At 44.8% G+C, this 26801-nt stretch overlaps 1 protein-coding gene across 9 annotated transcripts in view; it reads left to right on the top strand.

Moving 5' to 3' along the window:
• ULK1 (unc-51 like autophagy activating kinase 1) overlaps window positions 1–26801 on the top strand; it is an 84062-nt gene that overhangs the window by 21115 nt on the left and 36146 nt on the right. For all 9 annotated transcript variants that reach the window (XM_052798103.1, XM_052798108.1, XM_052798104.1 and 6 more), the window contains 6 exons: window positions 3913–4086; window positions 5869–5942; window positions 8676–8777; window positions 16789–16847; window positions 20789–20871; window positions 24755–24805. In XM_052798103.1, coding sequence (XP_052654063.1) covers window positions 3913–4086; window positions 5869–5942; window positions 8676–8777; window positions 16789–16847; window positions 20789–20871; window positions 24755–24805 — 543 coding nt within the window. The remainder of the gene's footprint in view (window positions 1–3912; window positions 4087–5868; window positions 5943–8675; window positions 8778–16788; window positions 16848–20788; window positions 20872–24754; window positions 24806–26801) is intronic.

Here is a 26801-nt window from a genome sequence, read left to right on the forward strand (position 1 = left end):
TGGAGAGCACATCTCTGTGAAGAAAACTTTGTGTTGGAGCAAGCCGTTTCTAGGTTTGACCATGACACGTGTAAGGAGCTGTTGTCTTACTAATTCATCTCAAGTGGCGTGGGGACCCTTTTGCAAACAAGAGGTATGAGGGAGGCACTGCTGTGTAACTTTTTGCCCTCTACAGCTAGGTAATTAAGAAATATCTATGATGAGACTAGACCTATCTGCAATAAGTCTTCTGACTTGTACAGAAGACTTCACAGGACTCTCGCTGGCCACACTCTGCACAAGTGGAGCTGGGGTAGTTACAAGACAGGCCCCACATAAATCAGCTTGGTCTCTCAGACTTCAGTGTGATTTGGATTGGGCTTATGTTAGAGATACTTGTGGCACCTGTGGGTAAGAGGAGAAGTTCTTTTTCCTAAATAACTTTTCCAAAATGGTGTTGTCATGTAACATCAGCGTGTCTATTGCAATGCATCTACCCTTGGATCAGCTGACAAGGGCTGTTTACTACAGTTTACCTGGCAGCCTCTTGGCAGGTTGAACATCTCGGCACAGGCTGACCAGGGCACTTTTTAGGTGGTTTCATCCTTTTCCTACGCCTCAAGAGCTACAAAGTATGCGGGCCCCACACTGACCCACAGTAAATATTTGCTCTGATCTACTGACCTGTGTAGCTGCTGTTCCCAAGGCAGTAAGCCGAGTGCCTCGTCACTGAAGTGGAGCCCATGAAAATAAACACAGGGATATTATTACTTCTCAGTAATGGCAAAGCAAGGCTTGTGAAACAGCATTCTCGGCAAGAATGTGTTGCTCACCACAGACATCAACAGGGATGCCCAGACTTCAGTGCGGGCTTAGTGTTTTGCCAGCAGTTTTCTGGTGAAGATGAGAATATCCCCTTTTTACATGGACAGAAGTGAAAGTTCCCTATTTGGGATGTAGCAAAGACAGGGAGATGTTTTGTTCCTCACACCTTTTTTGGTTGTGTGGTTTTTGGTTTGGTTTTTTTTTTTTTTTTTTTGTGGCACCTAAATTGAATGAGTCTTCTGTATCTTTTCCCTCCCTCTGCCAATGGTAGCTGATCTAGAATATCTTTTGCAGACCAATATCCTGAAGTCACTGAAGGTGTCAGTTGTATTTATGTCTCTGTCCTTCAGCTGGAGATTGCTGCTGTCACGCAGTAGACTGATGGACTGAGTATGAGAGATAAGGACTTCTGTTTTTCTGTGTTATAGCCTGTTTGTTAATGGAGGGAGGTAAAAGGGTATGCCCCTACACTCCCCAAGTAACTGACTGACCCTTCTCTTGTTACTGAGGGCAGCATCTCAATTTCACAGTCCTGCCTTGCTGCACTACCTGGATTTGTGAGATTTAATGCTGCCAGCAGATCCAACAGACCTCTGTCTAATTTTGCTGTGCTGCAACATGGTAGCTGCACTATGCCACAGCAGTTGCGCTGGGGGAATCTGTCTGCAGGCTGAAGACACCAGCTTAGATTCTGCGTGTGTCAGGAAAACAGTACCTTTGCAGGGATGAGAGCTTTGTACAGACTTCTGTAAAGTGGAAGAGCTTAAATTCTGCAGAAATTAGTAGCTGAGGACATATTTTCTTTGGGTGAATGGATTTTTCTGATCTTTGTGGCAATGTTGTTGTTTTCAGTATGAAGAGTTAGAATCCACGTTAGGGAGGCTTAGCTGGTTTGCTGAGGGATGGTGGCTAGTGCTGTGTTAACCTTATAGCCACCAAATTATATAAAGGAGAGGGTAACGCCTTGAAGATGTGGCATGCTGTTGAGACTGCAGGTCAGAACAAGGCTCTTGACAACACAGTTTCTCTGCTAGAGGCAGAGTATATTTAGCCAGGATTTTGTAATTGCCTGCTAGCTTAATAATGTTAAGAACTGCCAAGTTTCAAGTCTTGCTTCATGTTTGGGGGATGATGAGACAGCCTGTCCTTTCCTGGGCCTGAGCTGAATTGGGCAAAAAACTTTGGAATTCTTGCTGTTTTGTTTAAAGATGATGTTTTAACCATTCCTGAATAGATTTCCTTGAATAGGAATCGCAGAAATGTTGCAGGGACCTTTTGTAGGAGAGAAGATTGAGCACAGCTAAGATGCTGGACCTTTAATAGACAGAAAATGGTACAGGACTGAGTATGCTGATATATTTCAGAAGGAGGTCAGGGAAAGCTTTGTTAAAGATGAGGCAGTGCTTTTTTTTTTTTTTCAGAAGATGCAAGTGGGTTTGGAAGACTTGCATCTGAGCTACCTCTTAATGTCCTTAAAATCCCTTCACAGAATCTCCTCTTCTTGCAGAGGAGCCTCTTGAATTCCAGCTGAGTGCCAGTTCATGAGGAAAAAGGCCCAGTGAGGGGAGAGAAACTCTATATACATGTGCACTGGTCTCACATGTATGAGTCTAGGACCAGCTGATAGCTGTGGTGACATTTTAGCTCTGCTTGTGCCTCCTTCTAGAACATTGAGGTTTGGGAGTGGTGGGAGTTTATTTTCTATTCTAAGTGCTGTTTAACTTATCTGTGTCCCTTGCTGTTTCCCATGCATGTATTTTAAAAGTTAGATTTTTAATTTCCTGTGTTGTGTTAAAGCTGTGTGCAACCTCATCTGTGTTTTCATAAGAATTCCTCCCTTCTAGCTGACTAGGTAGAGTAGCAGTTTGAAGCTCCTGCCAGCTTGTTTTAATGTCTTACTAGAGAACGGCTGGAAAAACACTAATGAAGTCCCAAGTAATTTACAGGGACCTTTTACAAAAGAAATTATTTTATTCAAGTGAAATGGTGCTTGCTTTAAGCCTCACTTGCTCAGTGACTGACAAGGAGGCAGGCTGGTAGCACTGTTGATCCTGGGGTTTGTTCAGCAGGCCGGTCCCAGCTTTGGCAAGAGTTTCATACGTATAGCTCTTAAAACAACGAGAGCTAATGTCTTGTTGTTCTGATTAGAAGAGCCAGCTGAAAATTTATTTTAATCCCCTCAATGTTTATTTTCACGCCACAGTTCTTGGGAAGCCCATATCTCAGGAGAGTGCAATTCAGAGCTTCCATATTTGCAGACTTTGATTACTAATGTTGTTTTTTTTTAATTTGCTTATGAAAGCATTCTGAGACATTTTTGCTGCATCTATGGGTGCAAGATGGAGGGTGTTAGGTGGCAGTTTGTAGGGTCCATTTGGTAGGGGTATGTTATTAGGTATTGGACTGTGGTTCCCTTTAATCCTGGGTTTGAGATTAGAGTTATGGTTTGGTCTAGAAGGTGATGATGCACAAGGGTTAGGCCTAGACTTGGACTCATACCCCAAAGTTACAGATCCCTGCTGGCCAGGTACCCTAACAGACTGTCTGAATTTAACCTATCAACCCTTTCCAGGCCCAGCATGAGCCTTAATGATTCTTGCAGGCATAAATCCTAATCCTAACTGCCTTTCCTCTTAGCTTCACCTTCAGGCATTCTTTGTGATAAAGCTCTGACCTTAGGTGTCCAACCACTACCGACCATAGCTCAAAGCTAGTGACCTTCCCACTCCTCGGGCCACAGGCCCTGCCTAATGCTTGCCTAGATCTGGCTGGCAGCTCTTGCTAAGGGAAGCCCTAAACCTCACCAAATGTCGCTTTTGGATCCAGTTGATGACCCAAATTCAGCACCTGCCACTGGCCTGAATTCACCATAAGAGACTCGGGGCTGAAAACAGCCCTGACTACAGAATAAGCTGGGAATGCAAACACTCTTCCTTGTTGCCTATAGGAATCATTCAGAAATGGTGTGTGGAGAAAAAACACCATACATAAAAATAAAAATGACAAATTATGGCTAATTGCTGTGGAGAATCTGCCCTCTAGGCTCTTCAGAGAACTGGCACTGTAATTTTTTTCATCTGTGGTTATTGTTTTTTTCCTTCTTCCTAGCTATGCGGACACTTAGTGAAGACACCATCAGGCTCTTTCTCCAGCAGATAGCAGGTGCCATGAAAATGCTGCACAGCAAAGGCATCATCCATCGGGACCTGAAACCGCAGAATATCCTCCTTTCCTATGCTGGAGGCAGGAAATCAAATCCCAACAACATTCGCATAAAGATCGGTAAGACCTCATTACAAATGTCACCCTAAGCGCTCTCAGGAGAGTTTGGTGACAGACAAGTGGCAAGCCTCAATCTTTCTTCGGGGAACTGTCTAGGAGAAGGAAAGAATTGCTGTACTTCTTAAAAAGCCCTGACATTTTTCATCTTCCTTGCTTAGTTCCTCTACTAGACATATCCTTCAGTTGACTCCAAACAGTAGGAGCAAGAGCTTTCTGCTCTGCCAGGACACAGACTAACACAAAAGAATTGGGCAGGCCTTGCTCCACTTCCAGCTGAACAGTGCCTCCCTCGGTAAAATCAAATACCAGCCTGCCCTAATTGGCTTCTAATTTCCAGGCTTACCAAGAAATGAGCAGGCATTGTGACTTTTGTTTTCAGCTTTTAATAGTATTGAGGTAGATGTTGGTGTCTTCAGGCCTGAAACTAGCTGCTCTCTTGGCTGGCCTCAGAGAGCACAATGGGAGTCAGGCACACCTAAAAGCAGACATTTCCACAGTCCGAATTAGAGGCAGGCTTCTCAGCTGTATCTTGAAGAAATTAGCTTTTTGCACATTAGGCGAGTGGCACAGATGGACTAGTAGTTGGAACATGCTCCAGAAATCCAGTTACAGAGCACACGTATCCCCTGTGGTCCCTCAGAAATGAGTGCTGGATGATATTACCCTCAACATGTGGACTTCTGGTTGTGTTACAGTTCATGAGCTGAAGCTGACACCAATTAGATAAAACTGTTCCTCACCTGAACTCTGTGCTGTGGAGAAAGTGTTAATGCCTTCATTCAGCTGAGAAATGAGGTCCAGTGGAAAAGTTTGAAATGTTGCTGCCTGTTTGGCTGAAGCATGGGTGGTTGGTTGTTTGGTTGATTTTTTTGTGTGTGTGTGAAGTAAAGAGTTATCTGGAAGGTGGAAGTGTGTGGGAGCTCCAAATGCAGGCAGGAGGGCTGTGGGCACAGCTGCTCTTGGGTGTGATGTACGCTTCAACCCCTTGCTCCCGCTTCCCTGAGAGTACATGGTCTAGGGAATAGCTTGCTGTACCAATTCATTAGTGACAGATGACAGTGTAAACAGCTGTGTCAATCTCCTAGCTTGAAATATCTGGTAACCTTGAGAGAACCTCTAAGTATCGTACGATCAGATGCTGAGTAACCTGCAGAAGTAATTCATCTTGGTATTCCTTGTCCTGGCTTTTCTAGCCACCAGGTGAACTATGGCTCAGCTTTCTGTCCTCGTGCTGGAGTTAGCACTGTTGAAACTCTTCTAAAGGAACAGAGCAAGACTGTTTTCAGTAGGGCTGATCTAGAAATGTGGGTGGTGGCGAGTGGTGGTTTCTCTTGGATGTCTGTTACATGCAGCCTTTTCAATGGAAGGGAACTTTTAGTTCCCCAAATGAAAAGCTGAGATAGCAGCAGATGAACTAGCTAGTATAAACTGGCATGCTCTCACTGAAGTCAAGAGAGCTTTACCAGCTTTGAGCAGCTGACATTTCAGAGTGCAGGCAAATAGGTACAGGAAGAAGTGACTGTTGATCTCTGAAAAATGAATGGGAGTTTGTTCTTCTGAATACTTTTTTTTGTGGCTTGGTCTGTCCTTTCTAGTGTCTGTAGTGTGCATTAATAACTAGCACAAGGATGTTGTTGCTCAAGAAGAGAGCTATCAAAGTCTTGTTAAGGTGGGGTACTTCACTTACTGCAAAGATTCATGGGAAGTGAAAGGGAGGTGGAGAATGTGTAGGGTCTCTAGAACTGGTGTCTGATCCTGACCTACCTCTGTTTCTCTTTGTAGCTGACTTTGGGTTTGCCCGATACCTGCAGAATAATATGATGGCAGCTACATTGTGTGGTTCACCAATGTACATGGTAAGTGTGTTTTGCCTACAGGTTTTTCCTGTATTGTCTGTGCTTTGTACCCCAGAAGCAAGGCTTTGGTTTCTTTCTAGTCTTTCCCCCAGAGGTGAAATTTTATTTACTTGTCAGAAACCAGCTATTACACAGGGAGACTTCATAAAGTTCTAACTGCTGGTAATGTTGGACAACAGGTGCTCAACTTTCAGGTGAGCTGTGGATAAATAAAACTGAACAAAATGGAGTATTGATTGCTGTCTGCTCTCAGAAACTGCATCTTCCAGAGGGGACCAGGGCCTCTCCACTGAAGGCATTGGGAAATGAAATGTATTTCCTCTGCTGTGAGCAAAGCAACAACAAAAGAGAGTGAGGGCTGGGGTGATATTTCACACATCTGGCTATATTTGAAGTGTTGCTTCCTTGGAGAGGAACCTCAGTAAATCACTGCTTCAGCAGGCCCTTTATGAGACAGCGGTGCCACAAGCCTGCAGTCACCTTGGGCTTTGCAGTCATTTTTGCTAAGGCCACAGCATCAGGAGCAAAGTCCCTGTTTAACAGCAGTTTTGTAAAATCTGCAACTGTTTTTAGCTCTTTTTGGTCTTGCAAAATCCCTTCAGATCTATGGACTTATACAGGCAGAGATTTTGCCATTCTGGTTAACTCACTCCTAAGTATGCTTTGCTGTACAACTCAGCAGATGGGTGTAAATGGAGCTCACCTGCTTCTATTTGCAATTTGTTTTGTGCATTCCCAGTCCTAACCCTCCTCACCCCCACTAATTCTTTCACCAAACCAGCTGCTTCCAGGATGACTTCTTAGCTTGTGGAACAGATGTGTCTGATCCCTTTCACTCCCTTTGTACTTTCCACTCTGGGACCAGGATGTGAGGAGGTGATCTCTCCTTTGTACTCATGGTAGCAGTCAAGATCTCAGTGTTGAATCAAGTCAGTGAAATTAAAAATGACAAAACCAGGCCAGAAATAGAAATGCCAAAGCCAGCCATGTAATAGTTCCTGGACATGTGGCTGGCTGAGCTCAAAGTAAAAAGATGATGTGGATCAATTTAGGTTGAATTTTTTAGAAGTGCCCTGGGGGCAGGGGGCACCTGATTTTGAACATGGTCTAATCCACTCTAAGTTGTTTGGGTTTTTTGTTTTGGTGGGTTTTTTTGTCTATACTCTTTGGGCAGAGTTAGGCTGGACTGTGCTGCACTGCACAGGGGTAGTGTGCTTGGTAGTCTGTTCCACAGTACTAACTTAAGCAAAACAGACTTCCTCCCTCTCCCTTTTTTTGAAGCCTGATGTTTATTTGAAGTATGCTATATGTGAAGATGATGTAACTTTTTTCTCCTGTGAGAGTTTCCTGAATTGTCTATTTTTAGTGATACTTTTTCTTTCAGAGTCTCTTGTGAAAGTAAATGAAAACACCTAGCTTATTTTTTGATAGGGCTGGAGGAAGCCAGTGATGACCTTTTTCTACTTTACCTTTTTTATTTTAAGCAACTGTGGACATTACAAGGAATCTCGGAATGTTTTGTATTGTTCTCTGTTTACTGATGGATTTGAAGGAAGATGGGGATGGAAGGTTCAGTTGGGATTCAGGAGGTGTTTGAAGTCTGTCCCTGCTGCTATTGTGGATCTTGTGTGGTAGCCCTGGGAACATCTGCTGGCAAGGCAGGCCCTTATTCCCTGCTTTAGCTTGTAGCCCATTGCTGCTCTTTTAATTTTGCTCTTTTAAAAAAGAAAGGTATTTTCTAAAAAAGAAAGAATGAGCTTTCTGTCTGAACCCTGGTATGATCCATGCCATGTGAGACTTCAGACCTTCTTGTGCAGTTCTTGTCCTGCTTCCTTGGCTTTGTTTGGTGTCATGCCTGCTTCCCTTAGGGACAGACCGAGCTCCTGTCCACAACTTGTTTGCTGCCATTTTTTTTTGTTACACATGGCCTTTACTTCTAACAGAGCTAGAAAATTGATCCTGTTCCATGCTGGCAGCACCGCGATGAAATCTGTTGTTACAAACACGTGGGATTAGCAAGCCTGCCCTTCTGTCCCTCTTCTGCTGCCACTCCGAAGGCATGCTGCCTCCTGAGCCGCAGGGCTTTGTGGACTTGCACCATCTCCAGCTTTTGGAACAAGCCTTGGAGGGAGCAACCGAGGGCATGGTGTGAGATTAGAAACCAGAGTCTGAAGCACAGCAGGACTCAAGCTGTTGGACTGAAATGGACAGATCTGCCTTTGAACCCAAACTGTGACCTTGGCAGCAGGCTCTGGAGCATAATTAATATGCTGCCATCTTAGGCAAAATGAGCCATGCAGATCAGGATGGAGGCTGAAGCTTACCTGTGTGGTGTGAGCCTTTGCTTTTCTTGATCATTTACCTGTTACTTGCTTTGGTTTAGAAGATCTGTCTGTGCAATTTCAGTGAGGCTTCTTCTGAGCACAGGTGGATTCAGCAGAAAATGGTACTCTGCGAAGGGAGAGTACTGAGTTTGCCCAAAGTAGCGAACCAGCATCTGGTATTTTTTGTCTGACTGAGCGAAAGTCTCTGCTTCCCCCACTTGGATAGGGAATTGGCCCTTTCAAGGTAGTGTTACAGTTGTCTTGGCAGCAAATCTTTCATGGTTATTGGGGAATCTACCTCAGGGGTTTTTAAAGCATAATAGTGACTTCTGTTTCTTTCTTGCAGCTGCCAAAAAAAAAAAAAGCTACATTTTTTTTTATAAGAGATTTCTGTTTTCTCCCCAAAAAGGCACCGGAAGTCATTATGTCTCAACACTACGATGCCAAAGCTGACCTCTGGAGCATAGGAACCATCATTTATCAGTGCTTGACAGGAAAGGCTCCTTTTCAGGTGAGTTGCTTAGATCTAATGTTTCTGACACCCTCTTGCTTTTTTCTTTTTTTTTCCTTTTAATCCGCTTACTCTAAGCCTTCTGTCATGTAGAATATTAACTCCCATAGATCCAGCCTTATGGAGGTCTGGCTGTCCCACACCTTGACAATGTGGTGCTTTATATGTTGTAATGCTGAATGTGTTACTAGAGTGTGACTCTCCTTCTCTGGGCTCTATCTCAGTGAAATGTATTTCGTGGTTATAAATCCTTAGGAAGGGTCATCTCTTCAGAAAATTATCATGAGTCAGTTAAAGCAGTGGTTTTGTTTTTCCAGGCCCACACTTAAAAAATCAGTTTCTATTTACAGCTGTACTCGGTGTATAATTTATAATTATAATTCTGTTCAGTATGGAAGGACAATAAGGAAGATTGTAATTACAAGTTAATGTTTGGCATGATTTGGTGGTAACTGGTGTATTGCAGCTAAATTGACTTTGATTTTAGAGCAGTTGAGTAGGATCTTATCAAAAGGATCTTATCTGTCATCTCACAGCAATCCCTTCCAGCCTGAAATGTTTATGTTCATCAAGTCCAAACCCCTCCAAATACAACACAGTCCAGTAAAACTCCACCCTGTAATTTATGCCATAACTTCTGGATGAGCTAGAGCATATCTTTTATGAAAGACATTCTCTGATTTTTTTTAAATTTCTGAATGATGGAGAATTCATCACAGCCTTATGCAGGCTGCTTCAGGATTACTTCATGTATTTGTAATCTTATATATAGCTCGAGTTCATCTAGACTCAGTGCATTTTTCTTGTTCCCAATCATTAGTGTGCCACACAGCATATTACTTTGCTTCTGAGCTGAATGAAATCTGCGAACTCTCCCTTGCAACCACTATTTTAAAGTACTGTACTTGTCAGGTTTTTTTCCTTGCTGTCTTACAGCATAGCAGAGATGCTTGAGTTGCTGATACTTTTTTGCTTCTCTAATGTGTAAGCTCTGTACAGCTTGTCTCTAATCCATGGGAAAAGACCAAACCTCAAATTTACATGCTGATGTGTCAGTTGATGCCAACTCTTCAGCTTCTCAGATTGGTTAGGGCAAATGTGAACTGTGGCCCTCTTTTTCTCATGTCCTGACATCTCTTTATCCTGAGTCCCTGACAAAAAAACCCAAAAGCAAACACAAAAACAAATAACGAAGAACCTCCCAAACAAACCAAACAAAAAAGTGTCAGCGGGGTCGGGGGGGGGAAACCTATGCTCATGTAATAAGACAAATTTTATGAAGTGCAGGACTTCCTGAGCTGTAGTTCCACAGCTCTTTAGAAGTTCACACAAGACCTTGAATGTTTATGCAGTTACATCATCAGGAAGGATAAAGTGAATTCTGAATCTGTTGCAGGAAAGAGTGGGCAAATAGAGAAGTAAACTAATGGTATGTTTTGGTTTTGTCTAGAGCCAAGAACACCTTTCTCCTTCAGGGTAATTTTTTCCCTGCTGCTGTAAAAATCTTCCTTTCCAGTGCTTTATATTCTGTCTACCAGCTTGCTCTGCATTTAGAGCAAGACTTCATTTTCTTTGCATGTTTCTTTTTTTATAAACACCCCTACAAAGTACACCGAAACTCCTGAATGGCTCCTGTTTACTGGCTGCATCCACTTGTTGTCAGCATTGGTGTCTTTGAGAGGAGAAAATGACTGTTAGGATAAAAGAAAATAAATATTTGTACATTAAGAAAAGAACGTGGGGGTGGAGAAAGCAAGCTTTGACTCTGCATTTATAGGAGAGCCTTGCACTCGTTCAGTCTTGTAACTTGGTGCCTTTTAGTCTCTAAAGGCACCTTGATACTGTGCTCATTCAAATGATTTAGTTATTTAACGTGGTGACTTTATCATAGGTGTTCTTTGCTTAATAGCTCACAACCGTGGGGCATCTGATTTCTTTGAAAAGAATTAGGTGGCTTTTATGATTGGTCATTGAAGCATGTCACAGAAATGTTCTTCTGAAAACATTTGTTCTTGTAGAGAAGAGTTTTTACAGGAAATAAAATTGAATACTAGTCAGCTTTATTCAGCTCTCCAGCCAAGGTCTTGAAAGGGCAGGTGGTCAGAAAACCATCAGCTCTCTGCCTATACGTGTGTCCTCAGGCTCACACACAGGTGAGTCCTGTATGCCTGTGTCCGTCTGGTTGAGGCTTGGCAGTACCCTGCCTTATGGTGGGCATTAAGGGGACATTTTGGTCCCTGCCCAGCAGGTCCTGATCATTGCTTTGTGCCTGCCTGACTGGATAACTTCTCTTTCCCCTATACATCTAACACTTGTTGGACTGGGGATGGGGATCATTTGTTTCTCTATTTTTAATTTTTCTCCACGCCCTTTCCTCTTTTGGGGTTTGTATTTTGAAGCAAAGTGCCAGGCCCCATTTGTTACTGCAGTAGCAGCTGTGGATTTGTTTGATCAGGGAGAGAGAAGAGCTCAGCCCAGATGGTTCTCTGCACCATCTATTTGTTTTGACCATGTGTGTCACAAATTGCCTTCTCCTAGCTGCGAGTTTCAGGTGAAAGAAGCCTGTCTAGGGCAGATGTTGGAAAGCTAGTTAAAGGTTAACTGGTTTTATTTCATTGTTGGCATGACTGTGTTGTAAGAATTTGCTGATGGTCACTGAGCAGGCAAGAAGCTATTGTTTACAAGGCTTTTGGGAGGAGAGAGGGCAAGTGAACAGAGGTGATGGGGAGACCATGAATAGGAATGAGTGCTTTTGGGAGGGACATCTACAGATGCGTGGGGAGATAACAGGCTGATTCCACATAGTGCCACCAGCAGACCCAGTTGTACAGGGCAGCCAGGAACTGGATTTCTGATGTTAACCTCTTCAGGCTAAATCCTCACTGTGCCTTCCCTCACAGGCTGGCAAGGACAGCCCGTCACCTCTGTCTAGCTGAGATTCCCTTGGGAATCTGTAGCATGGTTGGTCGTATGAAACATGCTGCATTTGAGCACTATAGCTGTTTGCTGCATGAGCCAGTTAGGCACCTTCATGAGGATGCAAAACAAAGGGATTCCATTGTTATCTGCAGTGAGGAGGAAAGAGCTGTCTAAAAATAAAATAGGGCTTCTCGGGGGCTGGGCTAGATAGAGAAAAGATCAAATGTGTGAAAAGGCTGAGGTAGCTGTCAATCCAGAAAGTGCTTGTAAATCAAGACAGAGATGTATGTATGTGCGTGAATGTGATTTCTAGCTGTCTCAAAGTTAAAATTAACTATAGCTGGGTCACCCAAGGCAACTTCCCAGAGCCATTCCTGTCCCTTCCCTGCCTCACTGCACGCAGACAAGAAAGAAGCTGCTGATGCCTAGATGTGAACAGTTGGTAGGATGGCTGGTGAAGCTGTGTTAAGGAGCTTTTTGTATTAAACATGCCCATAAACAAAACAGTGAGACTGCCATAGGGATGAGATTAATGGGATTCATAATCCCTATAAACAGATTTGCTGAGGACTGTATTAATGTGGAATTGTTAATTTGCCTTGCTTAAGTGGTCTGCGCTTGCGTCTCTTCATTTCTGTCACTGAGGATAGGACTTTGGACAGTGTGTTTCCTGGTCTTGCTGACCGGTACTGAGGAGTGCCTTCAGAGTCTAGTGGTTTTCTCTTGTCCTCACCTGAGCTGAAAAGATTGGGACCCAGTGCCCACCATGAGGTGACGTAGGCTGTGTAGACAAGTGACAACCAGAAGCAAAACTGGAAGCAGAGAAGAAAAAGATTTACACAAGGTCTAAAATATCTTCCAAAACAAATCTAGTCCTTGTCAGATGGTGTTTTAAATGTGATTAGAGTTAAATGACCTCAATATTTTTTTTTTTTGGGGTGTGGTGGTGGGGAGAATCACACTGATGCTCCTGGTGGTTCCTGTTGTGTGACCCCTTTCAAAACTGGTCAGCTCTTGGTAAGCGGACACGCTGCCAAGCACGTGCACTTTGTGTCAGAGTTGTCTCTGGCAGTGGCCTGCTAAGGACCATGAAACCTAGTTGTCTGCTGTCTGAGCCTTTGCATGAGTCTTCTAGCCGCTTTACAGATGCGGTGCACTGTGTCTGTGGGAGAGTGAGCTGGGGAGCAGGGAAGTCAGAAGAGTGGTAATCCAAGTTTTGCTGCCTGCTCTGAAAAAGTTAACCTGCCTGCATATGTTCTCATCCCAGCTAGGTGAAAAATTAATTTCTAAGCCTGGTGTACCAACTGCTTAATTTCTGGGTTAATTCTGCCTGCATAAGTACTAGGATTATGTATCACTTAAAACAACTGCTATGTTGTGAAATGGGCCTTGAGGAAGACAAGAGAAGGGAGGATTTTACACCCAGAATTTGAACTCTTGGTTTATTTGTTAGGCAGGCTGCTCTTCTGTTCCCAAAGCTGTTCCTCTGGACTGTCCTGTGTCAATGGGGGCAGATATTCCTGGCAGTGGTAGATTATTCTGCTGAGATGGTGTGCAGTGATTGACTTGTTGCTGTAGTCAGTGAGCCATTGGCTTTTGGACCAGTGTTTGTGGGTCTGTTCCTGCTCTGTTGGGATTAGAGAGAAGAAAATCCATGGACAGCTAAAGAAAAAGGTTTAGGGTTTTTTTTGTTTGGTTTTTTTTTCTGGCCCTTGTACTTTCAGGTTCCCCCAAATGCCAGCCACTTAGTTGTGGTAGTCTTAAAATATCAACTGTTAAGACTGTACAAGCAGAAGGTATTTGCAGCAGGTTTTCAAGCTTCTCCCTAGAACTACTGAGCTAGAAACACCATTACTTATTTCTTTTTTTTCCTAAGATATCTGAATCCCTTCTCTGCAGCTCCAAATCCGCAGGAATCCCGAAGTAAAGGATTCAAAAAACAGAGCAGATACCATATACCTGCTATGAAGTGTTGACTAGACAGTGCTGTTCACGGAGGGTGTGAATGTTTCTGTCCCTCTTCTGACTGAGCACTGGGCTCTTGTATCCAGCCTTTGCCCAAGCACAACAAATCCAGTGCTGAGTGCTTTTGGAAACACCACCCTGCGTGCTTTTCGTGTGCAATTCATTTGCAGGCAGCCAGCACCGAATGGGATTTGGCAGGGTTATGCTGAATGCCTTTGTTGGCTCAACATATTTCCACTGCTGCTCAGGACAGAGTAACAGAGTGGCAGGATTGAATTTGTCCAATTGTCTTTATATATAGAAAGGACAGACAAAACCAGAGCCAGTTACACTAATGCAGCTGCTCCATAGTAACATGAGAGGGGGAACAAGGGCATGAATTGGTATGCCGGTGTGGTGTCTCCCGTTCTTGGGGAAAACTGAGCTGTCCATTCTGCATCCCTCTTTTCTGACAGATGGATGCTGTCTTAGAGGTTGCTGGCTCTGTGTACCTTGAATGGCCTAGTTGTTACCTGCCTAAAATGTGCTTTTTCTGGTGTTGGGTAGGGTGTATCTGCCTGGAAGGTACATTTCAAATTAAGTCCTTAGCTTCCTCGAAGAAGGAATTCAAATGGTATTTTTAGTGTCTTACAAACATTTCTGCAGTTTTTTCCATGATTCTCAGAGAAGCAGTTTTTTCCATGATTCTCAGAGAAGCACTATTATTGAAAGAAGAGGTGAGCAAAGTGGATGAAGGTACCAGTGCTTTATGAAGTGGATGCTAACAGCAGGAGAGCAGTGGGCATGTTACTGCAAGCCTGGGACCCTGCTGCTAGGAACAGAACTGTGTCACTCAGTTGATTTATAATGAAGTTACGTGAAGATGCAGTTGGTTTTACCAAATCAATGGTGATCCATAGTTGTCTGTGCTGGGCACTCACTAAAATGACTCTATTCCCCAGCAGGCAGCTACCTATATCAGAGACCAGCCTTGAATTTTGGGCTCTTGGGGACAGCCTTAGTGAGAAAACATTGTCTGGGTGGGTAGGAGCCTGACACCCTGGATATGGTCCTTGCAGAACAAGTGGGAATTGTACTGAGACAGCAGAATATGGAGAAACAACATCCCTACAGGGATATCTTTAATTTGTACAAAGAAGAGGGGAACTTTACTGAGGATTTTGTTTCTATCCAAGCCAGTGCTTAGAAACCCTCTCTAATGAACTGGGCTGTGCATGTGTGCTGCTTTTAATATACTCTGTCTTTATTGCCAGGAAAATTTCTGACAGAACAATGTTTGAAATAGATCAGAGCTTCATTGTATTTGTGAAACAATTGAGTTGTTGTGACAGGAAATGAACAGAGCAAACAGCCAAGGCTTGTATCTCTCTGATGTGAGCAAGCACTTTGCTTCCCTGCAGTGGAGTTCTGTTCCTCCTTGTATGTTATGTCTGTCAGGCATATTTTTCATCATGCAGAGCGTTGTGGCCAAGCCATTTGGTGCAGTGTGTATGCTGGCCTTGTTATAGTTTGCCAAATACTAAGAATCTAATTATAGGGCAAGATCTGCAAGGGGAAAGGTATAAAATGGAGTTTTACTGAACCAACTCAAATTAACTGGCAGTGATTGGAAATTCTGGTGCAGTTTGGCATCTATGTAACAAAGTGCTTTGCTAAATAATGTTCATTTTAATGGTTTGCGAAGAAAGTATTTTTGCACCTCCTGCTTGGGTCCCTGCTGTGTCTGTGAACAGCAAAGGATATGTTCTTGCAGAAAGGAGAACTAGGAAATCTTTCTTATTTCCGTCTTTTAGGAATCCAGTAGCTCCTATTGGCACAAATTGGTAGATTTGTGAAGCTTGGGTTGTGAAGACTATGCAAGAAATACTGTCCTCATCAGTACTACACAAGTCTATTGATGTTAGCAGCTTTTTAGACTGTTCCTTTGGTTTCTCTTGAGGTTTTGTACTGAGTTCTCAGTTATCCTTAATTTTCATCTTCAGCCAGAGGGAGTAGGTGATGTTGAAACGGCACCTTATGTGGCTGCTTTTCCAGCCATGCTGTGTTAGTGGTATTTTGATGGCCATCTGCAGATTGGCTTGTCTGATTTGCAGTTTTAAGCATCTTAATTGACCTTAAATGCTTCTAATTTAGAAAGGGAAGTAGGTGGAAGGCTCAAGGGTTTTTTGAGCCTGCCCTGAACATCAGGAGAAGCTGCCTGTTGCCTCCTCGTTCACACTTTCCTACACACTCTGCTGCACCAATAATTGATTGCAGATGAATCTCTCTGATCTTCCTTCCCTGTTTATATGTGCCTTCATGTCTGTGTCATGCCAGCCAGCCTGCTCTGCCTTTAATAAAGAGACTTTGCCTAAGCAGAAAAGCTTGAGACACGACGGTTAATTTACTGGCCTGTATTATCCATTGCATAAAAGCAAATGGAGAAATGACGTTAGGAGATTTTTATGTGTTTGTGCTTCTATACTGGCGATTTTATTTTTAACCTCAGCTGTAAACCTCTTCTTGTGCCTAGCCCTTTTTTTTTTTAAATCCCATCTCTCAGAATTTGGGATCTTGTCAACATCCCTAGCAGTTGTGTATATTATTGCCCAAATAGGAGCTGTGGCTTGAGGCCTTCTGGCTTCCTGGAATTAAAGTAGAAAATCCTAATTCCGTTGCTGTTTCCCCATGTTCCTGGTCTCTTCACAGATCCCTTGCCTGTCAACAGGCCCCCTGCCCCTTTTCTAAATGCCCTGCAGCACTAATCCATGTTCTCAGCAGGATCTGCCGTTCATCATTTGGGACTCCTCACGTCTGCAGTTATTTAGCCTCCTGGGTGAGGCTATTAGGCCAGCTCGGACCTGAGCATGAGAGCCCACTGCAACAAAGCTCAGCCCTTGGAAGGGGAGAGCAGGACAGAACCAGGTCAGGGACAAAAAGACACTGGGCTGAAATACTGTATTTTCACTCTGGCACAGTGCTGGCTTTTCAGTCTCAAGCAAGCTGCAGGTTCTCATTGTCTGTGCTGGTTCAGCAATTGAAAAGTGCTGCTTTTCTCTGCTCTTCAGAGTAACTGTGAAATAGAAATGCTAATCACTTTCCTTCACTGTCAACTGCTTCATGCACTGGTTTTCTTTTTCCTCTGCAGGCCAGCAGTCCACAGGATCTTCGCCTCTTCTATGAGAAAAACAAGATGCTGATGCCGAAGTAAGCATTTTTCCAGTGTCGCCGTTTGTATGCACTTGTTTACTCTGTATTTATACCTGTCCTTACATGCTCCTGGCTTGTCACTCAGGGAGGTGACTGAAATATTTGGCCACCTGCTTTCCCCCATTCCTTAAACTACCAGTGATGTGGCACAGAGAAAGTCAGACAGCAGCAGATTGCCAGAGTTGGTGTTCTCTCTCCGCAGATCCTACTTCTGTCCTACATGGCAAAAATTCAGGATCATTAGTGATTTCAAGAGCCAGCTAGGGGTCCTGTCCCACATATGGCTTCCCTGAGGGTGGGAGCCTTGGGAAGAAATCATGGCAATTCTTGAATCGTGCAAGCAGTCAGACTGTAGTCTCTCCTGTAACCTGCCATACCTGACTGCAGATCACATTACCATTTCTCACGTGTCAGGGCAGCAACTGCTTGTGTCCATCCTGCTAATAGGAGGAAATATTATAACCTCGATGGAAATGGACACTGCTGCAGTTTTCAAGGGGAAGATAACTGCTTTCGTCCCACCGGGGTGTATGTTACCTAGCTACTCAGTGCTGTGATTTGTCAGTGTATTTTGGTTTTGTTGATGTGGTCTTTCCTTTTGATCTCTGAGCTCTTAAAGCAGAACCTCATGCCTGCTCTGAAAACCTCAGCCTGGTATAGAGACAGGACTGGAGTTCCAGATTATGCATCCAAAAATTGGAAGGCCTTTTTTTAACCAGAATGTTAGCTTCCATTTGGCAGAGCTGCTAATGCAGCCACATAGGCAGGAAGTTCATTGAGTTGCTGTATATGGATTTTTTTTTTTTTTCCTTATCAGTTTAGACAGCTCTAAGAGATAGCAGGAAGAACTGTCAAGAAGCTAGAGCTCTTATCAATGGCTTGCACCATGCATTTAATTTCCCTTTAAGTACTTCCTTTTTTGATTTGGGGAGAAGGGACAAAATTTCTACCAGCATTAAATTTGGGGCATCTGCATACTCTGCTGGATTGAACCAGAGGGCATAATGGAGTAAAACACCCAAACAGAACAATTCAAAGCAAAAACACCACTGCATACTTGGAGCCAGATAGTCTGTGTGAGCAGAAAGTAGAGCTTCTGTTTCCCCTACACAGCCTAAAACATGGCTGCTCACCTTTGAGGCAGTCCCTCTTACTAAGAGAAATTAACCCCTAAAATTAATAAGCTTCCTTGTGTTGATCACGCTGCCCTGCTGCTGCTTTGGCGCGTGGTGCATGCAGTAGGAAGCAGGCAAGGGGAAAAGAAACTCAGCTGTAAGAGGAGAGCATGCCTGTTCTTGTAGGGATTAGTCCTTCTCCTTTGTTGAGTCCTTTACGCAGTCTGCATTTCCATTTTCACTTATCTCCACTTTGTAACTACCAAATTCCTCCAAAATTTAGATCCAAGCCCATTGTTTTTTCACCATAGAAGTCATATCTGAAGTGACCTTTGTGTAAATGCCGATACCCTGCTTTCCAAAGTCAGTTTGTCTCTTTTAACATGAACTGCAATCTGTGCTATTTCCTGAGTAAACATGAATAAACTGCCTCTGCCAGCCCTGCCAATACCGGATGAAACACGAAACTGCTCTGGAGACCTCCTTCTCAGACTGCAGCAGTGCCAGGATTTGGTTTCATTCTCCTTGGGGCTAGGCAGGCTGGCACCCACCTCTCCAGCATCACCATGGAAAGTGCTGTGTTTTGGCTTGGGAACGGGGTGGGGAAGAAGAGCTCATTAAATGCTCACCAGTGGTCTCTGCCTGCTGGGCTGGTGCTGTTGCTGACAGGTGAAATGCCATTCTGAGGTGGGGAGCCCATGTCAGTAGGAGGGAGCCCATGTCAGTATGAGAAAGCCCACAGGCCTCACAATTTTAATAGCACTGATCTGAAAAGCTAACATTCATTGTGCTGATCTGCATGGCAAAGTACATTCTAGATCATGGGGGGAAGGAGGCAGTTTCATTGCTTATGTTTAAAGAGATGGCCTTGGAAAATAATACCGTAGCGTAGCAAAGCTTGATGTTTTAGACGTGAGAGATAAGAGGAGGCAAACAGGCTGTTAATCTGCACAATCTTCAGTCTGCGTTGTGACATCTGAGGTCTACTACTTGACCTGCCTGTTTCTTGGCTATAAAACCATACTAAAGCTAAAGTCATTGCTGGGAAATGGACTCATTTTGGATAAGAGCTTTATGTGTCATGGATAAATAAATTATGACGATAACGCTGGAGGACTGCAGGTCTCCAGCACTAATGTATTTTTCAGGAGGCTCTGCTAGCTGTGGTATCTAGGGTTATTCCGTTACGCAATGTGCTTCTAAGGCACACGTTTTTTGATGAGAGGGTGTTTTTTCTTGGCTCAAACTGAGTCTCAGTTTAACTGCATCCCTTCTAGAGTCCTGGTTGCCTTCTCCTTTGTCGACCTGGGAAGGTGCATGGAAACCATTCTAGTGTCAGGGATGGAAAAGCAACTCCTCCACTACAAACAAGGATGAGGGCTGCTTGCTGTCATTCTCTGTTCTAGGAATTGCTGGGCTCAAATTCCTGCACCAGTGAGGCCTAGGGCTTCACAGAAAAATAACTGGGTAGTACTGAAACCTATAAATATGTACCTTGCCTCACATCTCCAGTTTCACTGAACAGGAGTCTGTTAGTGCTAGGTAGCACCTCTTTTCACCCCCCCCAGTATTTTTGTCCTAGCTTCTTTTTTTTTTAACCCTGTCTGTGGCAGGTGTAGAGTTGGTGGAAATGAAGGGTTGTTTCTCCCAGCATCAGTCAGGCTTGGCTTCAGGGCAGTGAGTGATGCCAGCCCAGCAAAGTGGAGCCCTGCCCAAGCAGCGAGCCACGTGCTGTGCTACTGAGCAGGCTTGGGCTCCGTGCAGTTAAAATTACTGTGCTGAGCACACATGCCATTACCTCAGCTGACCCTGCATGGGGCGAGGGGAAAGCCTGGCAGACCGTGGGGCCGTGCTGGGCACAGCCATGATAAACAGAGTCAATACTGAAAGGAGTTGGAGCCACCTACGCTTAATTTGGAGAGCTCTGCTCTGGCTGGAGGCAGGGCCCGGCTGCTACAGCTCCTAACAGTGCTTCTGGTTATGGAGGAAAGTCAGCAGAGCTGAATCCACTTATGCAAGAGCTGAACTCTGCTTTCCCTGCCTTAATCTGTTCATTTATTCCCTGCTTCTTGCAATCTACTGGGGTTGTGAAGAGCTGCCCTGGCCCATCCCCCATCTGCTTGTGGGGTGAGGGAGAGCACAATGATTTACTAGCTCTTTTGTGCTGCAGTGGTCATTGAAAAGAGTATTTTCTTCCTAGCTATACTGAAAGTGGGGTAATAGCGGCACTAATTTTAGCTTGCTCGGGTGGCAGTTGCTCACATCTTAGTGGCCTTTGATTACTAAATGCTGTATATCAAGGAAGCAAATAGATAAAGGTTACTTGCCAGTCTTACATAAGCTGCATTGAAAAAGAAATACCTTAATAAAATGGTAATAATTGGTGATATGTTTCACCACCAATGTCTTAATTGGAAGCTTCTCCTTGGTAACTGCTTCATTTTAATGACCTCCTTATTCCCTTTAGAGCAAGCGGAAGAGATTTTATTTATGTGCAAAATATTGCATGTTGAGTGGACTTAGCTGAGAACCAGGTGGATGATGTTGGCACTGCTGTGGAAGGGAAGGATCTGCAGGTGCTCACAGGAGAGGCCACTAAAGCTAGATTAGCTGTAGCCTTAACAATGACAATGGGGAGCAACAGCCAAACAGAGATGCAAATAGAGATGTTTCTGTTCAGCCTCTCTCCAGTGAGCTCCTCTTATGTTCCTAGCCCAGCAGGCACAAAGTGAGTTTGCATTTGCAGGTTGCCTTCCTGAATATGTAAAAGCAGTTTAAGGAGACTGCAATTCTCTCTTATTTTGCTTTTGTTTTCAATCCTAGCATCCCCAGGGAAACGTCAAGCCACCTGAGGCAGCTGCTGCTGGGCCTTTTGCAGCGTAATCATAAGGACCGCATGGACTTTGGTAAGACCTCCTTCCAGTTTTAGTTCTGCTGCCTGTCTGTGTCTTCTTTTGTGCTATGGAACTTCACAAACCCCTGTACTTCTGGCTGGTGCTAGGAGAAGCATCCAGACACCTGGATTTCACCTGTGCCTGGAAGACTGCATGATCCTGTGTTTTTTAGTATATGTGCTGGAAAGGTCAGTGCTGATTCCAGTACAGTTTTGTAAACCCAGAGATTTGGCACACCTTCAGCAAATGTTTCTGTGGTGGGTTGACCCTGGCTGGACTCCAGGTGCCCACCAAAGCTACTCTATCACTCTCCTCCTCAGCTGGACAGAGGAGAGAAAAAAAAATACAACAAAAAGCTCGTGGGTTGAAATAAGGATAGGGAGAGGTCACTTGCCAATTACTGTCACAGGCAAACCAGACTTGACTTGGGGGAAAAAATTAATTTAATTTATGACCAATCAAACCAGAATAGGATAATGAGAAATAAAACCAAATCTTAAGAACACCTTTCCCTCATCTCTCCCTTCTTTCCAGGCTTAACTTTACTCCCCATTTTCTCTACCTCCTCCCCACCAGTGGCACAGGGGGATGTGGAATGGGGGTTGTGGTCAGTTCATCACACGTTGTCTCTGCTGCTCCTTCCTCCTCGGGGGGAGGACTCCTCATGCTCTTCCCCTGCTCCAGCATGGGGTCCCTCCCATGGGAGACAGTTCTCCATGAACTTCTCCAACATAAGTCCTTCCTATGGGTTGCAGTTCTTCACGAACTGCTCCAGTGTGGGTCCCTTCCACGGGCTGCAGTCCTTCAGGCACAGACTGCTTCAGCGTGGGTCCCCCACGGGGTCACAAGTCCTGCCAGAAAACCTGTTCCGGTGTGGGCTCCTCTCTCCATGGGGCCACAGGTCCTGCCAGGAGCCTGCTCCAGCACAGGCTTCCCACGGGGTCACAGCCTCCTTCGGGCATCCCCCTGCTCTGGCCTGGGGTCCTCCCCGGGCTGCAGTGGATATCTACTCCACCATGGACCTCCCTGGGCTGCAGGGGGACAGCCTGCCTCACCATGGTCTTCCCCACGGGCTGCAGGGGAATCTGCTCCGGTGCCTGGAGCACCTCCTCCCCCTCCTTCTTCACTGACCTGGGGGTCTGCAGGGCTGTTTCTCTTACATATTTTCCCTCTTCTCTTCAGCTACAGTTGCTGTTGTGTAGGTTCTTTTTCCTCTTAAATATGTTCTCCTAGAGGCGCTACCACCGTAACTGATGGGTTTGGCCTTGGCCAGCGGTGGGTCTGTCTTGGAGCTGGCTGGGATTGGCTCTATCGGACATGGGGGAAGCTTCTAGCAGCTTCTCACAGAAGCCACCCCGGTAGCTCCCCTGCTGCCAAAACCTTGCCATGCAAACCCAGTACAGTTTCTTACTTGCATTCCCTCTCCTGGCTTCTGCTTTTATAATCTCTTTGAACTTCTATTGTGTTAAGTATGCTACCAGGTGAAACATGGATCTTTTGCATCCATGTTCTTCTTTCTCTGTCATAGTTCCTTCCCAAAGCTGCAAGCTGCACCCATTTAATGAACAATTCAGTCAATAGCCCGTGTTTCTCAGGGTCTGCAGTGATAATATGAGCCAGACTGTAGCTGCTTGCAGACCCTTCCCTCCTCCTCCAGGTTTCTGTGGAAGGATGCCTTGGTTCTCATCAGGGCTCAAGATGGCAGTCTCTTGGCTCTCCCTATAGACCTGTGTCTCAGTCTCCTGACTGGGCTGGCATGAAGATTTCCTCTTCTTTTTTTTTTTTTTTTTGATCTCTTAATTCCTTCTAGACTGAGAACAATCATTATGTGCCAGGCAGTTCTGGCTTTGGCAGCCTCTTCCAGATGCGTCTAGCTGAGCCAAAAGGTCTGAAGAACCTCTAGTGAGCCATGCCATAGAGGAAAGCAGGCAGAGGTAGAACCTTTCCTAGACCCCCTGAAAGGACAAGGTCATCTAAAGGCAACTCTATGGTCTTTTATTCTTCTCCCCACCTCTCCCTTCCCCTTGGGCCAAGATAGTCTAGACCTGTCTCGGGTAAAAATCAGGATGCGAATACTGTCTCTCACCAAGGAAGTTGGTCGTGGTGGTGTGTCTCTGAGTGCAGAGGAATCTCAGGATTATCTAGAGGAAAGCCAGGAGGGTTTCAAGTTGCAAGTTTCCTGCTGATGATTACAAGCAGGGTTGTTTCAATTTTGCTTTGCAAGCACAACTAATAAGTGGTTTGGAGGGGGGAGGGGGGGTAAAAGTGAAAGAAATCATCATTTCTACCCCCTGAGTTGAATCAGCTCAGGTGAGGGATGGTACCCTCTAGAGGAGCAGGCTGAAGCAAAAGCAGGAAACTCCAGAAGCTGAGCAGCTCCTGGCAGGATAGGGATGTTCTCTATCCACAGCAGATCTAATCTGTGAGATTCCAACTTTCTCTGCCGGAGACTTCCATCACTGCTGTTGTGCTAAACTCCAGACCAGTGCACTCTGGCTGCAGGGCCCTGGCCTGGCAGTGGCAAGGAGAGGCTGGGGAGAGAGAGATTGTTTATGTTTAAAAAGCAGACAGACAAAAAAACCCTAGTTGCTACTTTCTGGAAAGCTCACTGGCCAAAGAGTTGCTGTTTACAGAAAGCAGAAGTTTGTAAACCTTGGGTGTTGCAACAGGAAATCTATGCTGGGAAAACAAGTTGAACTGCCTGCAGTTAGCCAAATAATCAGTGTTGATCCATGACTAATGCTCCTGAAAGGCTGAGTTGCTGATTGTGATAGAAGAGGACTCTGGCATAGAGCTGCAGTGGATCAGAGACAAAGGAGTCGGGAGGGGTACCTACTTGTGAGGACAGGCAAACAAGTAGAGGGTCTCCAGCAAGCCAGGACAGAAGCATTTCTTGGCCTGGATCTGTACCATATCCTCCTGTAATGAGTGGAGAACGCAGCAGTTGTGTTGGATGTGAAAGGAAGGGAGTTCTGGGCTGTCGTTCTGTGGTGACCTTTTAGAAAATGCATTTCTACCCTCAGTGCATGATGTGTTTGGGTCTGTGCGTGACGGAAGATCACTCAGTGGAGGTCCGTTTGTCCATCGTTCCTCTTCTGTGGAATGAGTGGCAGCACAGTGTGATAAATACAGCTCCCCTGGGTCACTACAATTAGGGTGACTTACCATCCTGATCAGCCAGGGACTTTGTCTTTTAGTGCTACTTTGCGCCTGAGGATTTCTCTCTTCTTGCTGATAGGAGCTTTTGATGCACATACAGAAATGTGGCTATGCCAGGTCTCAACATAGTTATTGAGGGTCAGATAGCGTGACTGATTCCCATTCCTACAAATGAGCTGTTACAAGACAGGGGAGCATTAACAGTTAATTTAGTGTATTCTCCCTGTCATCCCAGGGTTGTAGCTTGCAGCAAAACCTTACTAAGTTCTTTAAAGCCCTGTGGGGAAGGAAAATCCATTAGTACTGGTGGGGAGTCCCAAGGTACAAATCCTCATGTCCTTTGGCCATACTTTTGGCAAAGACTTTTTTTTCCCCCCTCCCTTTATTCATGTAATTGCCCCAGCTGACTTCCCTTCTCTGCACACACCCCCCCCCCCAGCTGATTTTGCAGAGGTGGCTGGTAGCAGAGGAGCCACTTTTCTTTTCATACTTACATAGCAATCCCTGGATCCAAATAATTTCCCATCCTTTTTTTATGAGTAGGTCCTCCATCCAGTCCCCAGTCTGCATTCTTGACCACTACTATATGCAACTGCAGTCAGTTGTGGTTGACTGGGTTGTGTGGAAAAATCACTGTAAAATACTGTAACTTGCTATGCTTTAACTGCTTTGTAAACTTTTTACAGTCATTTCCTTTCACTGAGTCATTGTTCTTGATTCTTTTTTTTTTTTTCAGATGAATTTTTCCATCACCCGTTCTTGGATGCAAGTGCCTCTATGAAAAAATGTAAGTGTTGCATTTTTGATTACAATTCTTTTTGAACCATGACATGACTTCCTTTGCTGCTAGTTCAAAAGGAAGGGAAAAGACTGCTTTATGTTTTCTTAGTTATTTAGACAGGGGATCAGCATTTGTTACTGTGTCATGTCCAGATTTTGCCATTGAAATGTATTTAATTTTGCTGAGTTATCTTCAAAGGGGTGATTAGGGGGCTATTTAGAAACCTAAAGTAGAAGTAAATGTCGCTTTGAAATGTATTCAGCTGCTTTGTGCCAGTGCTTGGCCCATGGGGATGCCTGTAGGTAAACAGGATTATGCAGCATGATCTTGCTTTTCATCCACATCCATAGGATGATTCATGATAGTGAATGGTGGAAACTGGTATTCTTGTCCCTGCTTGCCAGGTGGTACCCTAGGTTAGCTGTGCAAAATGGTAAGCTCTGGTTACCAAATCTTGTTTCAGCATTTACCTCCAAATTCTTGATAAATCTTGTTTTAGAAGGGTTGAATTTGGGTGCTTTGTGAGAACTGGCCAAAACAAAGACAGATTTCCATTGAAAGTTCTTTCTTTCCTCTTTTGATTCAAAACTTTTGAAAATTTCCAACCACATGTACTATGATTCAGAGGTTTGTTTTCAGTGGAAAACAATTCAGAATTGCTTCTAGTGTATGGAAGATAAGAGTCCTCTGGCCAAGAGACTTGGTTTAGTGGAATTGTGTATGGTTGTCATCTTCTGGAATGATCCTCCTGGGCCTTTAATCTCCCGAGTAAATGATAGAGCCAAGAATTTTCATCAGGGACTGATTTGGGGTACCCAGTGCAAGGGCTGGAATTTTCAGAGGAAGCATGTCCAATGCTTTCTGAACACGGAGCCCCTCTTGGATGTATGCTGTAGGTGGATGCCCCTTGTTTGATGTCCACGTCACTCCTGACAGTCTCTTGCTTTCCTGGTTCCAGAGCAGGACTTCTCAGTTGTTCCTGATACAGATTTTAACTGTGTACTTAGGTGACCGTCCTGCAGGCAAGAAAAGACGCTTCTGGTTTAGGGGAGCTTGCAAGCCAGCCAGGCCCAAATCTCCATCTGCACCAGCAAGATGTGGGGCAAGTCCTGTAAAACAGGACTGCTCTGCAGGCAGGAAAGGACTCTGCCTGTGTAGGACTGCTCCTAAGCCAGCTCAGCTCTCAGCACCTGCTATACCACTGCTGTGTGGGAAAAACCTTCCAAACTCTGATCCCCCTGTAGGCAGACAACTCCCTCGGGATGTTCTTGCATGTCCACCAGCTCATCTCTTACCTCCAGCAGTTCTGTTGCTTCATTGGCCAGGGGAACAGAAAACCCCCTGCAAACAGGAGAGGGTTCTCCTGACCTGGCCTCAGTTTCCAACTTCTGCGCATTTGCTGTGCAGAAACCAGAGGCACCATTATGAGCAGGAGACTGTAGCTCAGCCTTTGCCCCCAGCTGCACCAAAGTTAATGGTGTGGGGTCAAGGCCCAATAAAAAGAGCACCTCTACAGGCAGGTAAGGACTATACGATCTCTAGACCTCTCTGCTGCCCTGCTGGTCCTCACCTCCGGGCATATGTCCGCAGCCTGGAGTCCTTTCCAGCCAGGAGAGACCACTACTGGTTTTGAAAAGATGAGAGGAGAAATATCTCTCCATTGCTGGAGGTCTTCAAGTTGTTGTGCATAGAAGTGTGCTAGTGGAGAAGATGGTTCTTGTAGTCTGCTGTGGAGGTCTCTGCTACTGCCAGGTGGCAGTGATGGATGAAGGCCTCTGGGAAATGCAGTGAAGAGCCTGGATGAGAGAGGCTGCATGTGGGAATGGTGGTCCTTTTGATTTCTGAATAGGTGAGAGAAAAGCCAGTGTGTCAGCAAAGGTCTGAGTTGTGGTGATCTCAATAAGAAAAATTCACCTGAGATGTGTGGAATGCTGCTTAACACCGTAGCATGCTTAACATCTGCACAGTTTTAGCTGAAGTAGATGACTTAGCAAGGTTGCAG

The sequence above is a fragment of the Harpia harpyja genome, chromosome 9 (assembly GCF_026419915.1).
Source record: "Harpia harpyja isolate bHarHar1 chromosome 9, bHarHar1 primary haplotype, whole genome shotgun sequence".
Taxonomy (NCBI): Eukaryota; Metazoa; Chordata; class Aves; order Accipitriformes; family Accipitridae; genus Harpia; species Harpia harpyja.